Source organism: Apostichopus japonicus, chromosome 3, assembly GCF_037975245.1.
Source record: "Apostichopus japonicus isolate 1M-3 chromosome 3, ASM3797524v1, whole genome shotgun sequence".
Classification (NCBI taxonomy): Eukaryota; Metazoa; Echinodermata; class Holothuroidea; order Aspidochirotida; family Stichopodidae; genus Apostichopus; species Apostichopus japonicus.
In genome coordinates, this window is record NC_092563.1 from 3194739 (window position 1) to 3211033 (window position 16295).

Here is a 16295-nt window from a genome sequence, read left to right on the forward strand (position 1 = left end):
ATGGATTTTCAGAAATACGAAACTGAGGTCAACTACATGTGTTTGATTGACACTGATATTCAGCCTAAGGCTATACTACGTAGTACTGACAGCGGGCCTTGCTCATAGTGACTGAATTTCGCAGAGTTGAAAATAGGTGTGGCTTTTGGTTCAATATATATTGCAACATCGTTTGTTGGGAGGGCGACAATGAAGAAACTTGTATGAAAAATATCACATTACAACCATACTATGATTTGTGTAACTATTTTAGTATTGTCTAGTGTAACCTTGTTTTCTTTTGCAGTTTGTGATGTGTTCATGATTGACAACATCTCTAGGAGGCTCAAGTTGTAATTGAAGTATTTATGATCTAAAAAAAAAAAAAAAGAATTGTCAACATGTTTAATTAAATTGAAACCGCTTAGTCATCATTGACCAAGACATCTCTTATTTGAAGTAGATACAGTTAGATATTTTGCCCCCCCCCCCCCTCCTTTTACAGATCATTAGTGTACCTGATGTTTTATATGACGCAGTCATCGAAGTATCTGAACGAGTGGTACTCCACAAGGATGACTGTCAGCTCGAGAAGCCACCCAACATTGAAACAGTGACAGGCACCACCGGTGAGAAGGTAAGCCCGGGTTACTTTAAGGAAGGGATTTTAGACTTTCTAATCTTGGTGTTTGATTGATTAATTGATTTTTTTATTTGTTTCATAAAACTCACTCTCACTCGGTTATTCAAACTGCTGTACCAGATGGTATCCAGTGTGACGTTTTGCATCTATAACTTTTATCACCAAATCTTATTAGATACCCATCCATAGCCAAGTTTGGAACCCAGTGGATATAATTTGGGCCCTCTTCAGTGAGGAACCCAGTGGATACAATTTGGGCCCTCTCCAGTGAGACATTTGTCAACTCTGTATCTAGGTATTTGAATGTCTGGTCGTTCAATTGCTTAAATATGTTCAGAACTACTATAAGATTGTTGGATTATTCAGGGTGTATAAATTAGTTAACGTACATTCTTGCAGAACAAGTTTTATTGCCCTTTCTTCCACCCTCAGGTGGAGATATGGGAGCCGCTGGATGAAGCAAAGTTCCGTGAAGACTTGAAAGATGTCGCTAGATCTGGCATCACAAGCCTGGCTGTTGTATTGATGCATTCGTATATGTAAGTGATTTTTAACATCAAATCTTACTGATATAGATTCTAGCGTTAAGGTGGATATCATGATATCGATGATGATATCACACTAACGAGCAAGTAGACTATAGCTTGTTATGATTATGACCAAAAAAGTCGGTCCCAAATTTTCAACTCTACAAAGACTGGTTAAAAACCAAAATGCAGCAAAAACATGTAGAGTTATTTGAGTTTGCTTTGTCGGTATCTTGCATGATCTTGAGAAAAGCTGCTGTTTGGCTCCAGATCTCAAGAAGAATATGGAAGAAGAAGATGAAGAAAAACATGAATCCACTTCAAACATAACATGTGGATATCCTATGTACAAAGTATTAAGAATTTATTATTAGAGTTCAAAGGATGCTTAGTACCACTGAGTAGTTAGCAGCAACATAGTGAATATACATGTTAGGATATTAGGTTAGGACAGACGATATTCACTGACATACCTACAGTATGTATTCAATGTCTATTTATCAAAAGGGTTGAGCTGTGTGTACAACACAGGTGGTTATTGTACACCTTGTTGTACATGAATGCCTCAGAATGGGTCCTATTCACGTTGTCATAGATACGGTTCACAGTGCAGGTTTTTATCATGGTATGACTGATGTTTGATTTATCAAAAGTCCCTTGTGTTAATCTTTGCAAGAGGATATAATAAGAATAACACATTATCTATCAGTCTGAACTGTTTACATATATTCATAATGTAAAGTAGCCGTCCAAGGGCAATAATTAACGGACAGCACAGACAGCATTTTGCTTCAAGTTCAAGTGAACTTACAAGATCCGTCTCGTAGGTAGCGTCATTTAAATACTGGGTATCATGATTCTCTCCTAAGATGGGTAGATTATTGGTCACCCACCACGAGGGGGTGTAGATGAGGTGTGGTCATTCCATGTGCATTAATTAGTTACAGTACAATAGCTTGAAAAGCCTTGATCGTTGTGTGATGGACTCAAGACATCACTCGTACAGGTTTGCTATTTAACACCGAAAGACAGGTTTCTTGGCATGGCTACAAGATAAATTAAGATTGTAAGATTCTTAAAATGTAATGTTTTGGTGTACAAATTATTGAAAGAACTACTCAAGTCTTCCAAAGTCGTAAACAAGTCGCTTCCTGTAACGTCATGTCCATTTACTGCCTGTGATATATTTCCTGTGATTTCACTTTTGAAATTCAGTCACCTCTATGAAACACTGTTCTCTACGGTTATCAATTTTTGTTTAGGGAAAAAGAAAATGATTGAAACAGATTCAGCACATGATAATACAACTTAAATATGATGTCAACATGCTACCAGTAAACAGTAATGTTTAGGAATTCCATTTCCCTATATGCTTTATTGTATTAAGCCTGTAGTAAGGTGAATGTGTAATGTACATTACAAAGTGAGCCGGTACCAGCTGTGTTTGTATTGAAAGTCAACTCACGTGAATGCTGTAGACAGACCTCTACACAAATAACGGTAAGCACTACGCACACATGAGCATGTTCTTGTGTAGGAGTGACTTTACCTAAGTGGGCATGGTAGCAATATACAGTACATATATGCTCAAAGCAATTGAGCTGGTGTTACAAAAGCAATATATCCTATGCAATTATATCAAATTGCTTTGCACATGTATAGAAAATGTATATAGCAGGTCTTATACATAGAACCAAATGGCATTTCAGCATATTTAATGACTCACTAATTTTGTAAACCTTGCAATTGCTACATACAGCATGTCACCACTAGTAAAAGTATTCCCTGCATATGGCAAAAAACCTGTTTTTACCTAGATTGGAACAAAGGGCAATGAATAGTAACAAGTCTCACTATATCTAGATTGGAGCAAAGAGCAACGAATAGTAACAAGTCTCACTATATCGTGCCTACTTTTGTTAGTAGTTGCATAACTTTCCAGACCAAAAATTTCAATTACACAATATTATAGGGAAAGAGTACCAAGCCAAATCTTGTGATTGTCAATGGCAAAGGTTGTACACAGTTTTAGAAGTACTTGTTCAGTAGTGATTTAGTGGCTTGATCCGACCCACAAATTTCAATTCACAGAGATTGCGGCAACTGTAACTGATATCACTGCAGTGTCTGAGAGTGTTACCAGTATTTGCGTGGTTTGTCCGTTCCATATAATGCCGGTTACAATAGTATAACAGGGAATAGTATATATATATATATGGAAGCTTCCGGAATGCTACAACAACAATTTAGTTCAAATACGTTCAGCTATTATACGATCCATATGTAAACTTTGCGTTTGGATTATGTCAGTGAATTGATAAGTTTAGAGATTTGTGGTAATGATTACATTGTCTGGTTTATGCCACGTCTGGTTTATGCCTTGTCATCTCATACTCTGCATGAATCATCTGTTTGTGTTACATATTCTGTTTGAGGGAAGTTGGGCAGGGCAGGGCAAGGGAGGGGATCAAAGGGTGGGGGGGTAATAGAGTTTCAGATTAAAATTGCACCTGCTCTTAATGGCAAACTCTTCAAGCAGATTCAGGGATTGATTCCCATTTTTCAATGACATTTTATAATTTTAGATGTGATGTAAAATACAAGTATGATATCTCCAAAGAAGATTAGAATTCCTTTTGAGGGGGAGGGGGAATGTGAGGATGGTTAACGATATTTGAAATTTCAGTGACTAAAAAAATTGAACAATACATTTAGTTATGATATTTTCAATATCTGGACTGAACTTTATTCGATATTTTGCATACTTTGCAAATAATTTCTGTAATTGAAGTGATTCTGCTGTAAGTTTCATCGACAGCTTAAGGTGATCTTACTCTTGAGTGGTGGTTAAAGTATATATATTTGTCTGGTGCATTTTACAAAAACAAGCAGGCGCGTAGCCAAGGGTGGGGGCGAAGGGGGCAGCCGCCCCCCCCTTGAGCATATTTTTTAAAATTTTTTTTATTGTTTTAATGATATCGCTAGTATTTTCAAAAGAGAAAATGCTAAGATGCAACTTACAAGGCCTGGGAAGTGCCATTTTCAGCCAAAATTTTCTTGTACGCTTCGCGCCAACCATGGTGGCGCTACGCTTAGATAGTTTGCAATGCCAGATCAACAGTTTTGCCCCTCCCTTGGCAAATTCCTGGCTACGCGCCTGAAAACAAGTAATGTATCAGTTGTTATGGGATGTGAAGGTATGGAATCTATGTAGTATATTTGCTGAGTTGTGGTATCTAGTTCAATCACTGCATCCAATATGGCGTATGCCTGGGAAGCGTTATGTAATCAACCTGGTTCTTTTTTCTTCCAAAATATGCTGGCACTGGCATAATTATAAGACAGGCTAATATTAGACAAATATAATTTGGATGATTTCTGTTTGTTCCATAAAGGATATTGCAATGTGGAATTATCTACTCTTGCTGGGTATTTTACACTTTAGCTATAAAGTTTAGAATGCATTGAGCCTCTGTGTACAGTAGGAGGACTATAAAATTATGTCATCGTACTTGAAGGGCTTTTATTTTAGCAGCGAGTGGAATATTGTCAACTGTATGAAGGTTCTAAATTTCAAAATTATATGTAAGTTGTTGTATATTGGATATTGTTATGGTGTCAACTGAGAATCATTAAAAACAGGGTGAAATATGAAGGGCTGGAATCAGGCTCAATAATAGCAGCAACTTCTGTTGAGAGGAATGCTATGATCAAGAAAAATACAGTGTTGGCGAGTGCAAGTATGAAATGCTGAATTTATGCAGGCAGTATTTGTCTCCACAGGCTCAAGAATTTGAATTTATTTTATGTACATTAGAAATGTTCACCAGTTATGCCTGGAATGATGAAGTGGATAACTTTTGAGAGAGGGAGAGAGAGAGAGGTGGGTGGGGGGGATGGAAGGGAATGGGGCATATGGAGGGGAAGGGTGAAATGGAAGGGAAGGGGGAAAAGGAAGGGGGAGGTAATGATTGTTGAGGAAGTGGTGGGGGTGGGTGCGATGGGGAAGATTAGACATACAGTATGGTACAATTGTTGTTACATTCAACTATGGGACAGTTTTGAGTTATATCTGTCTGGAGGTTAGCTTTAAGAATGAGATGGAAACATTTTGAATTGTTACACAACATATGTATAGTAATTGCAATAGCAAGACCAATTGCCGATAATAAAAAAAAGGAAAAATAATGAATTGCAAATCAGTACCTGCGATCATTTTGAGAGATCTAAGCGAGAGATTATCTTTTTCTTGTAGGGGGATATCAGGGTGATGTCAGGGTTGGAAGTTAAAGGGTTTGTGTGTCATGTTTGAAATTCACACTTAGTTCACGTATATATTTTCATTTGTATTTCCTCAGATACTCCGCCCATGAAGAGAGAGTGGGGGAGATTGCCACAGAGCTCGGATTCAGGCATGTTTCTTTGTCAAGTTCTGTGATGAAGATGGTGAAGATAGTCCCCAGAGGCTTTACAGGTATCTTTAAACAATTTGTTTTTGATTGAGGAGGGAACATCCTACCTCGATCGCAACCCAATTTATACTGATCGGAATCACAAAGTTTATCAAAAGTGTCTGTAGGCCACTAGTAAGCAGTTTTACAGTTGTCTATACCAGTGTTGTGCAACCCATGGTCTGTGAAAGGGGTCTGCTAACAATGTAAGCCATCTTTAAATCCGCTGGAAGGTATACATACTTACCTCAAGTTAAATTAATCAAATATGAAAGAGCTTTATTAGGCTCAAAATGGACACTACTTTTCTTGTTAGTAAAGACTTTTTATCCCATTTTATATTCATTTTATACAGCTTGTGCAGATGCATATCTGACACCTTGCATCAAAACCTATTTGAACAGCTTTGCATCAGGTTTCCATGACAACCTTAGTGGTAAGAGGGTACTGTTCATGCAGTCGGACGGAGGTCTAACTCCTATGGATAGGTAAGATGAAGGAATCACAGAAGATCTGTTATATTAAATAGTTTATTGTAAAATACTGAAGAAAGAATGACAGACAGACAACTTGACAAGCACACAGACAGACAAGCAACAGACAATCAGATAGCATTCATTTGTGTTTAGCTCTTAAAACATTTCTGTAACAAAGTACCTTGCATTGTTTCTGTGGTTATGAAAAATTAGTTTGTCATCTTGCAATCGCTTCTTCCACATATGAGAACCAACCCCTATAAATAGTCAACAGAGAGAGTTTTGGCAAATTTTTTGCCAAAACATCTATGTGTTTAAAAGGTATGCTGTATTGGCCCCAAATATGCCAGATATTAAATTATGGTCACCTTGGGTCAAAATTCTTTAACTGTTTTTATAACTACCCTGGAGGAAATTGACCTCACTGGGACATTCAGTCATCTTTTGTGCTCATGTAGAATGTCTGAGAACAATTGGAAAGTAAAATTCCTCCAGGAAAATACTTTTTAAAAACTTCTAGAACTTACAGTGCATGCTATAATTTGGGGTCTATACAGACTACCTTTACTAAGTAATGGGAATAATGCAAATGGATTGATATTTATTTGTAGAAGATGGGATTTACTAATTCTTCTAATAGCTCCATTGTTCTGGCTTGAACGTTGACCTCAGTAGTTGTTTGCCTTGACTGTTTCAATCTCCGAAAATCTGGTTTTAAAAGACCGCAGCGTATATCTTTCCTAGGTTTAACGGATCCCGTGCAATACTTTCTGGACCTGCGGGAGGAGTGGTTGGATATGCTCAGACCACCTTTGATAAATATTCAAATTTACCAGTGATTGGATTTGACATGGGAGGTGAGAAAACATTTGTTAATTAATTTTGTCCTAAATTGTAATTTTTTTTATGCCAGATCAATGCAAGAATAGTTTTTTAACAAAGTGTTGGATAACAGACTGTTATAAGCAGTGTGTTAAATGGGTTTGTCAAGGTTATGAGAGATTTTCAATGGCTTTATGATGTCCAAGGACACATGTAGGTGTTATAGACCAGTAACAAAATAGAAGGCTGGTTGACAGGTAAAGTAGATACAGTTAAGTCACCAAAGGAAGGGCGGCGCTAGTAAGGTTTAATACAAGATTGCTTTTGTCGTAGTAGAATGTTAGTCGCGAAGAGACAGCTAAGCTTGTTGCATATTTAAATATTCGAACCTAGTAAGTTCTGGAATACTCTGTGCCTTTCAGATACCCTTTTGAGTGGAGTTATTTGTCCTCAAACAGTATTACAGCATCTCAACTCAAACACTGCATGTCCTTGGTTTGCATGGAAGTCATATTCCTGCTGGTATGAGCAAAGCTTTATTAAATTGCCAAGAATGGTTCTTTTGACTCACAGACTGGTTGGTGACTTACCAGTATACATACTTGTATACATACAATGCAATACGTACAATACATACTTACCTTCAGCACTCAAAATTAAAGGAAAGAACAAGAGACAACCTGACAAGCACAAGTCGCACGTCGTGTAGGAAGCCATTGCTGGTTGGTTGGTCGTTGAGAAGGGGTTTAGTAATGGAAAGGTTAAAAGATAACATCTGTGCACCCCAACCCCCCCCCGCCCATTGTGCCCCTTTTCTATATTCCATCATCCTCATGTTCACAAGTACTGACTTGAATAGCATGTGCAAATTTTCTTTTTTTGTATATGTTGAAGTTCATCAAGGTCTGTTGCCTATTTAGCATAAGATATTATTGAGACTTCACACAGCCAGTTTAGACAATATCCCTATCGCTAGTACGGTGTTATGTCGTTTCAGTGAATGACAGATACGCCCATACAGAAAAGTTCTTCAGTACTGTACTTTAAATGTCAAGTGATTCATAACCAGTGCAGCCTGCGTGACACACTGTGAGATGCACTGTGAATTTAGTCTTCTGTACGTAGAGTAGGCAAGTACGAGGAGGGGAAGAGAATGAATAAAAAAGAATGCTTAATGTTGTTGGTAATGCCAGGGCACTTAGTTTATAGCTAAATCTACACATGTCCCCATTGGCAATTCTTCTTTAGCTATTTTGGAACCAAGGAATTAAGCAGTTGTTGTCATTTCTTTGAGGGTTTATGATTTAATACTTTGAAATTGAGTATGTCGGCAACTCTTTGTCTTCAATCCAGGTACTTCAACCGACGTGAGCCGTTACGCTGGGGAATACGAACATGTATTTGAAACCACAACTGCAGGGGTGACAATCCAAGCTCCACAGGTAACAATGAAGTAAACAGGCACAGAGAAGGGAGCTCAATTTGGTGGACATTAAAGCGATGATATAGAGAACAATTTATGACTATATCATTGTTACATTAATCTTTTAAAATCTTTTCTAGAATAACTTCTAAGGAATTGCATTTATACACAGTTCCTCTTTAATATGCAAATCTCTTCTTGAGTAATTATGAAATAATTTAGAGTTGTTGATTTTTTAACTGTTAGCATTTCTTTTATTTGAGGTGGGGTTGGGAACAGGAGGGGGAGGGGGGGGGTAGGAAGGATGCAGATGGTGTTGTAAAGTTGACCAGTAATGAACTGAAATATTCAAAAGTATGTTGTTGGGAAAAGTGCTTCTAGTACTAATTGTCTCTCAAAACAAAAGAGAGAATATATTGCAAGCATATTATTTCAGTTTAAATGCAATTTCAACCCTCGCCCCCTTATGTTCCTTTTCACAGTTGGATATCAACACTGTCGCAGCTGGAGGTGGCTCTAGGCTGTTTTTTAGGTCTGGCCTTTTCGATGTTGGTCCTGAATCAGCTGGGGCTCACCCTGGACCAACTTGTTACAGGAAAGGTAGCACCAAGATCATTTCCTTGTTTCCATGTTAAACAGCCTCTAGGAACTATTGTAATGAGATTGAATGATTTAGGTAATGTCAAAGGTCATGTAGTTGACTGTCAAGAGCAAAGAGTCTTTTAATGTAAGTAGCTGCTCCTAAAATCATTTTTTTTTCTGTCTTAAGTTTTTTGTTTTTTCTCTGGAAAGTCACATAAACAAAGTTTGTAGCACTGTTCAGCATCAGGGTTTCCTGTGCAAATTCTAAGGGAGTATTACATTTGCTATTTTTTGCTAATGGCCTTTGCATACAAAGAATTAATGAGAATTAGCAGCAAAAAAATAAAAATAAAGAGATGAGAGTAAGAGAAGATGCCGAAGAATGAGGGAGAAACAAAACAAAGGATGGAAAGATGCTATCAAGTGGTGGGATTTGAGATGCTGGTTTTCAAAATACTTTCATTAACAAGTTGTTTGTGGGGGGTGGGGGGATGCTGTCGGATTGCCTCAAAATTGGACAATTGTGTTTTACAAAACTTTGACGTAACTTTGTTTCATCCAGGTGGACCTCTTTGTGTCACTGATGCAAACTTAGTTCTACGGAGGCTACTTCCAGAATACTTTCCTAAAATCTTTGGTGCATCAGAGGACCAACCTCTGGACAAGGAAACCTCCATAGTTGAATTTGAAGAACTGACCAAGCAGGTACATACGGTTCTTTATTCCTTGGTGACACCAGAGTTGAATTTTATTTTGCTGAGAATGGGGATCAGTTTGTTACTTTGCTAGACTTGTTGATTTTTTAGTGATTTCTGATTCTATTTTATGAAAAGTGTGAATCATTTGTGAGTCTATTTCAGAATAGATGGTATGAAAATTATGTTCTGCTGGCATTGGGTAAGCCCTAACGTATTCGATTGTGCTACTAATAGTAAGGGTGCTTATATTTCTTGTAGAACGAAAAGGGTTCTTTCGTCCATGTGGAAAGTACTCATCAGCACAACCTTGCAATTAGAACTAATTTGAAATCTTATTAATTTGCCTTAGAATCCACCACATTGGTGTCTGAAATTTCATTTGTAATTTCAATTTCTGCCTCCATGGTAGTCAGCTTTGCCCAGCGCCAAACCCATTCTTTTATAAAATATTCTGGATCCACCCCCGAGTAACTACTATGAGAGTTCTTCTTTTTTGCTTGAAGGGCAGGGAGGGAGAGGGGAGTGGTGAGGTGGGGTAAGTGCATTAGTTGAGGGGCCATGACAAGCATCTCTTTCATGTACGGTAAGATGACGGTTACAGTTTGCCCCTTTCTACGAGGACGTAAATACTTGGCATATCTTTTCACCTGCTTTGTGTACAAAGCACATGTTTTAGATATCGGTATTGCAACAGTGTACCGTTGAAACTAGCCTCTCTTGGGTGCTGTGGGATGGATGAGTGTGTGTTTCACAATGACAGGTAAGGCAAGAAAGGTGAATTCAATTATGTTAATGCCTCTAGTCACATCGTTTGGTCTCTTGTTCAGATCAATGCCTACCATGCCAGCCAACCCGAAGGGACCAAGAAAGATCCTTTATCCGTGGAAGAGGTCGCAATGGGTTTTATACGGGTCGCCAATGAAAAGATGTGTCGACCAATCAGAGCATTGACACAGGTGACATACATTAACTAAAAAAATAGTCGGCTACAGAGAAAAACACAATAACTGGGGTTGAAAGAACCTCTTTCTATAAATGATTATTATGAATTACTATAAATAATTATCTGATATGATTAATAATTATAAGACCAAAGTAGCATGGTATCTTTTGGATCCACAAAAAGTATGAAATTAATTCCAAATAAGTCAAAGCAATACTTAACCGTGATGTGGTATAATTCCCACAATTATTAACAACCTTTATGCTCCATACCAAAATTGTAACAGTCATTTCTAAATTTTATTCGAGGATTTTTTTATGTCTTAAGTTTGTTCTTTTTTATGTTAATCTCTTAAGCATAGCTTGTAGCGTACTACTTGAATTTCAGCACCAGTTACTAACAGAATGGTGTGTTCTCATTTGATTGCGATTGTCTTTATAATATCTTAAGAATTATTCAAACAAAGTGAGACAGTTACATATATAATACTATTATTAACGACAGCAGTAATGCATACCAGTCATTCATTGGTCGCATGAATGCTGTATGACTGGTCAGTTTTATTCATTTATTGATGACCTCTGTCCCCACAGGCCAGAGGTCACGACACATCTCGCCACGTGCTGGCCTGTTTCGGAGGAGCGGGTGGACAACATGCATGCTCCATAGCCAGGTCACTGGGCATGTCTACCGTTTTCATTCACAAGTGAGTAAGACAAATTTATCAGAAAGTCTGTCATTTGTTGGTTATATTCATGAAGAGATTAGGGTCGGTATTGGCTGGTTTATAGAACCAATGTTAGGAGAAATTTTAAATATATTTTCTAATACGTTATGCAAAATAATGGAATAGTAAACTTGAGTAAGAAACATGAATTGATGTGTTGTGAAGTTAAGGTGGAAGGAATTTGAAAAAAAATTAAAATGTAGACAATTATTATTTTTTATGTCCTGGTGTAGTGTGGTGTTCTACTGGTTGTGTGCTATGGTGGTGTGTTATTATGGTGTCATACTGGGTGTGTTGTAAACGTGTGTTTTGCTGGTGGTGTTTCACAATTGTATTGTGCTTCCATACTAGTTTCACTCAATTCACTTCAGAGCAATCATCCGTTCAATCCCTGTGACTTTGTTTCCTTCTTGTCCACGATGTCGCTTTAAACTTATACCTCAGAACTTCATGACAATAAATTTAAGATTAAATGGGAAGTTATCTGAGTAGGCAAGGCTAGGTAGTTCTGCTATGTGAAAGTGTGGGAAGTCTAGGCAAATTGTTGATTTTTGTTTATAAAAAATAAAAAAACAGCATACATTCTCAAGATTATACGTCAGTTAGGACATTGATATAATAAAAAAAAATTTTTTTGAATAGTTTTCTGTTCAAGCAAATTATAACTTCCAGCTGCTATGTATCCCATTACATGTTTGGATTTTGATCTCATTTTTGTAGCTTCAAAATTCTCTTTGTGATTTATTCCTCTTCATCCAGATACTCAGGAATCCTCTCGGCTTTCGGTATGGCCTTAGCCGACGTCGTTCACGAAGCTCAAGAACCCGCTGCTGTTGTGTACACAAAGGCATCGTTTGATCGTGTTGATGAGAGGATAGGTGTACTCACTAAACAGTGTGTGGCTGAACTGAAAAGACAAGGTTTTCCAGAGTAAGCATTGTTACCATGGTGATTTTGTAGTATTCAAGGAGGGCCATTGTAGGACATTTTTCTTTCTTTTTTGCAATGCCATTTGTTCAATTTAGAATTTTCTTTTAAGGTTTGATAGTTAGCAGAGATGGCTGTCCAATATATGGATTATATATGTGTAAGATAATGGCTGGTTTCACTGAGTTCTTGTAGCATATTTGAGCATTAGACTTGTTTTGCCCACGAAAAAAAAAAACTGTAATGGATAGCCTGTATAGGATGTATTCGAGGCTTTTACCCTTCTTGTACAACCTGGAGTTTCTTTTAAGGATGTCCAGATAGTAAAGTTGGTTTTTCCATTGAGGTTAATATGTAATAGATGGTTTGATCGAGTTCTAACAAAAATGGATTCGGCTGGCCTATCAAAATATGTCAAGGATAGATTTTGACATGCTACAAGAATGTGAGCCATCTGATGTGGTCTCCGAGCAAGCCTCACAAATCAGTCCTGCCTTTTCTCTTGACGAGACATTGGCATTGTTAACCTGAATTGAACACAGGTAAGGACCTGATGGGCTACATAAATGTGAAATATTCATGGTTTGCCGATAAGTAAATCTAGCATTTGCATCACAATAGAAAGTAGATTTTCATTGATTTATGATATTTGGTTTAATTTCCACTTTTCACATCAGAGAGCAAATTGAAACGCAGCCATATTTACACCTGCGTTACGACAGAACAGATTGCGCTCTGATGTGTTCAGCAACTGACTTCAAGAAAACAGAGGACAGCAGTTACTATGGCAACTTTGAGGCAGCTTTTACCGAAAGGTGAATTGTCAAGTTTTTTCAAGTTTTTTCATCGTTTCTTTTTTCTTTATTTTTTATAAACTCTATAAAATCAGTGATACCATCAATGACAATGGAAGTTGTTTAAAGTTTTTGTACAATTTTTTGGTCATTTTCAGTTTATAGTTGTTGCTGAAATTATCCAATATAATCCATTGTAATAACCAATTCCCCCCCCCCCAAAATGGATTAAATCCATGGTTATTGTGTACATTTCTCAGCTGATTTTGACATTCATTTATATTTTCCGGAGAAGCTGGTCTGCAACTTTTCACCTGTCAGATTATGTCACACTATGTGTGTGAATTAGGGAACGTTCACTCAGTTTGCCCATAAATGTCCCTCTGAGATTCCTCAGAGGAATTCTCAGCAATTGCAGAGATTGCAGCTCGTCAAAGTTTTGCGGAGCAAGAGAGGACAGCTGTGACAGCCCCCTCTATCGATTTAGGGGCGTGGCTGGAGATTCCCACTACATTTAATAACAGAATAAGCGCAGGTATCCATATCAGGGTAAAACAATCCCTAGTGAGTGTTGCTTTCCTTTGCTCAGTATGTAATCACTACAGTAGTTTGATTTCTATATTAATGTCAAATGTGACCTATGTTTCTAATGTGAAATATCCTTTTACTTTTCTACCATTGGACAAATAATATATATATATATATGTTTATATGTTTTGCCTTCTCCTTTAGATACCAACGAGAGTTTGGATTCACCATTCCAGGGAGGCCGATTATCATCGATAATATCAGAGTTCGAGGAGTGGGAAAGACTCAGATAGAATCAAACCAACAAAAGATGAGCAAAGGAACCCAGGCCAGAAAGGAAGCCGTAAGGATGCTCTTTTAAAATTGTCCGCTATCATCAGTTAAGCCTGATATTAAAGCTCTTTATTTGAACAAGTATTTTACATTAAATCTGCTTTTTTTTTTCTTTTTTTTTTTGCTCTGTCTTCAGTTTATTACAGTGCAGCTCATATAAGCTTTAGCTAAGCAAGTGTAACGTATTTATGTAGTGTTGTGTTGTATTGTATGGTCTCTGTTAATGGTTTAAATAAGTTACCATCATATGCATATCGCATGAAATTTTATTTAGCTGGAAATTGAACATTTTTACTACAGCATGTCATATGAAATTGTAAATCATATGTGAAACTTTTTATGAATTATACATTCTACTGTACTGTGTTGTAATGTAATGTACCATATTCCACTCTACAATACCGTATTTACTCTACAATACGGTACTCTACTGTACTATACCGTATTCTACACTAGTATACCGTACTCTACTATAATGTATTCTACTCTACTATACCGTATTCTCCTCTACTTTACCGTATTCTACTCTACAATACCGTACTCTACTGTACTATACCGTATCCTACACTAGTATACCGTACTCTACTCTACTATAATGTATTCTCCTCTACTTTACCGTATTCTACTCTACTACACTGTATCATATTGTACTTTACTGTAAATTAAGATCCTTCAAAACTGCTACACAAAGTTTTGAACACTAAATTATACCCTGTACACTGCTTTGCATTTCATTTGCATTAAAGTGTCATTCAGTTTGGAATGAAATTTGTTTTATGACATGAAATTCTCAACCAATTGTGAAAAATTGAACTTTTTGATAAGTTGCCACCCCCATCTCCTTTATTAATTTTCACAGGCACAACCCAAAACAAGACATCTTAATTGATTAAGTGTTTACAGAGACCCCTTGATCTTTAGGGCCCCCCCCCCCTTAGTTAGTTGCCTCAATTGTCTATTAGATAAACCAGCATTGACTCTGAAGATACAAGACAATGATAAGACTTGGTACCCCGGGTAGAACATGATGCTAATGGTGTTTGCTCTTTGCTTGTGATTCTGTCTAACTGGACATGTTATCCCTCCTCGATCTGACAGATTACAAAATGTTATTTTGAAGAGGGTTATCTGGATACCTCTGTTTACAAGCTAGAAGAGCTCTCAGCAGGACATGTTTTGGCAGGACCATCCATCATCATTGATCAGAATAGTACTATACTGGTGGAGCCTTACTGTGAGGCCACCATCACCGAGTCTGGTGACGTCAAAATCACGGTAAGACTTCAAGAAATAAACTTACGATAACTTGAGGAGGGTGACGCATTTACTGCATGATGTCGTGAGCTGATGGTGCAGTTAATATTTGCTAACTTTAATGACCTAAGGGGGAAGGAGTAATAAGTCGAATGTTTACAGTCTTGTATCAAGGCCAGTACATGTCACATTTGTGACCTATTAAGAGTAGTTTTATTGGCATGATGTTAAATAATCATTGCTCTCTCCAGCGGCCTTTCACGGTTAATCTTTGGTCAGAAATTTTGCAAGTGTCCGTAATAATTCTGTTAGATTAGCTGTTCTTACTCAATCTTCATTTCTAAGAAAAAGATTAAACGTTTGGACTATTGAACTTTCCAGAATGCATTTCTTGGCAAAGGAAATTGATGATAATATAGAAGAAAAAGAAGCCTAGATATTTGGATCGAACGGCATCAGTTACTTCTTGCTACAATAACATTCCTTTGGTGAAAATGTTTTCAATATTCCTCATTTGGTTAAAAATGGGATGCTGAAGGCAATGACCGGCTTCGGGAATTTGAGATTAAGATACAGGTGTTTTTTTAATCCTAAATGCAGACCCTTCTCCTTTTATTTATTATTTGTGTCTTTTGTGATATGTTTACTTTATTTTGTTAATGAATATATTGGAGGGAGCGGTAAAGGCTTTTATTTTCTGTCTTTCAAAAGATCGGAACAGGAGAACTTAAGAAAATCGGAACAGAGTTGGACACGATTCAGCTGTCGATATTCTCGCATCGATTCATGAGTACCGCAGAACAGATGGGAAGGATATTACAGAGGACTGCCATTTCAACTAACATCAAGGTATTTGTAAATCTTGTCATCTCTTCGATATCATCTTGAATATGAAATATCCAAGCGTAACATCCCGTTGTTTGGTTGCCGTGGATGAGAATGAGTGTTTCATGACTTCCATATTTTCTCGCAGGTTGCTTCTGTTCTTATACATTTGATCAGCACATTTAAATTTGAGGCGATCTTCCTGAAATTGCACTACAAATACAACAATCAGCACCAGTAAAAGTTACCTACATAGTGGTGCGACTGCACCACCAGGCGGGCGGGGGGGTGTACACCTCTCCTCTCACTCTCTCCCCCCCTTTTCTAACCATGCATGTAGACCTAGTTATATGCCTAATTTAA

General features: G+C 37.4%; 1 protein-coding gene across 1 annotated transcript in view; it reads left to right on the forward strand.

Moving 5' to 3' along the window:
• Positions 1-16295, forward strand: part of LOC139960154 (5-oxoprolinase-like) — a 53084-nt gene that overhangs the window by 2561 nt on the left and 34228 nt on the right. The window contains exons 3-17 of the mRNA XM_071958311.1: positions 485-616; positions 1055-1161; positions 5508-5623; positions 5956-6088; positions 6821-6933; positions 8252-8340; positions 8804-8921; positions 9466-9608; positions 10429-10557; positions 11138-11250; positions 12031-12201; positions 12876-13013; positions 13725-13863; positions 14952-15128; positions 15819-15956. Of these exons, the coding sequence (XP_071814412.1) occupies positions 485-616; positions 1055-1161; positions 5508-5623; positions 5956-6088; positions 6821-6933; positions 8252-8340; positions 8804-8921; positions 9466-9608; positions 10429-10557; positions 11138-11250; positions 12031-12201; positions 12876-13013; positions 13725-13863; positions 14952-15128; positions 15819-15956 (1956 nt within the window). The remainder of the gene's footprint in view (positions 1-484; positions 617-1054; positions 1162-5507; positions 5624-5955; positions 6089-6820; positions 6934-8251; positions 8341-8803; positions 8922-9465; positions 9609-10428; positions 10558-11137; positions 11251-12030; positions 12202-12875; positions 13014-13724; positions 13864-14951; positions 15129-15818; positions 15957-16295) is intronic.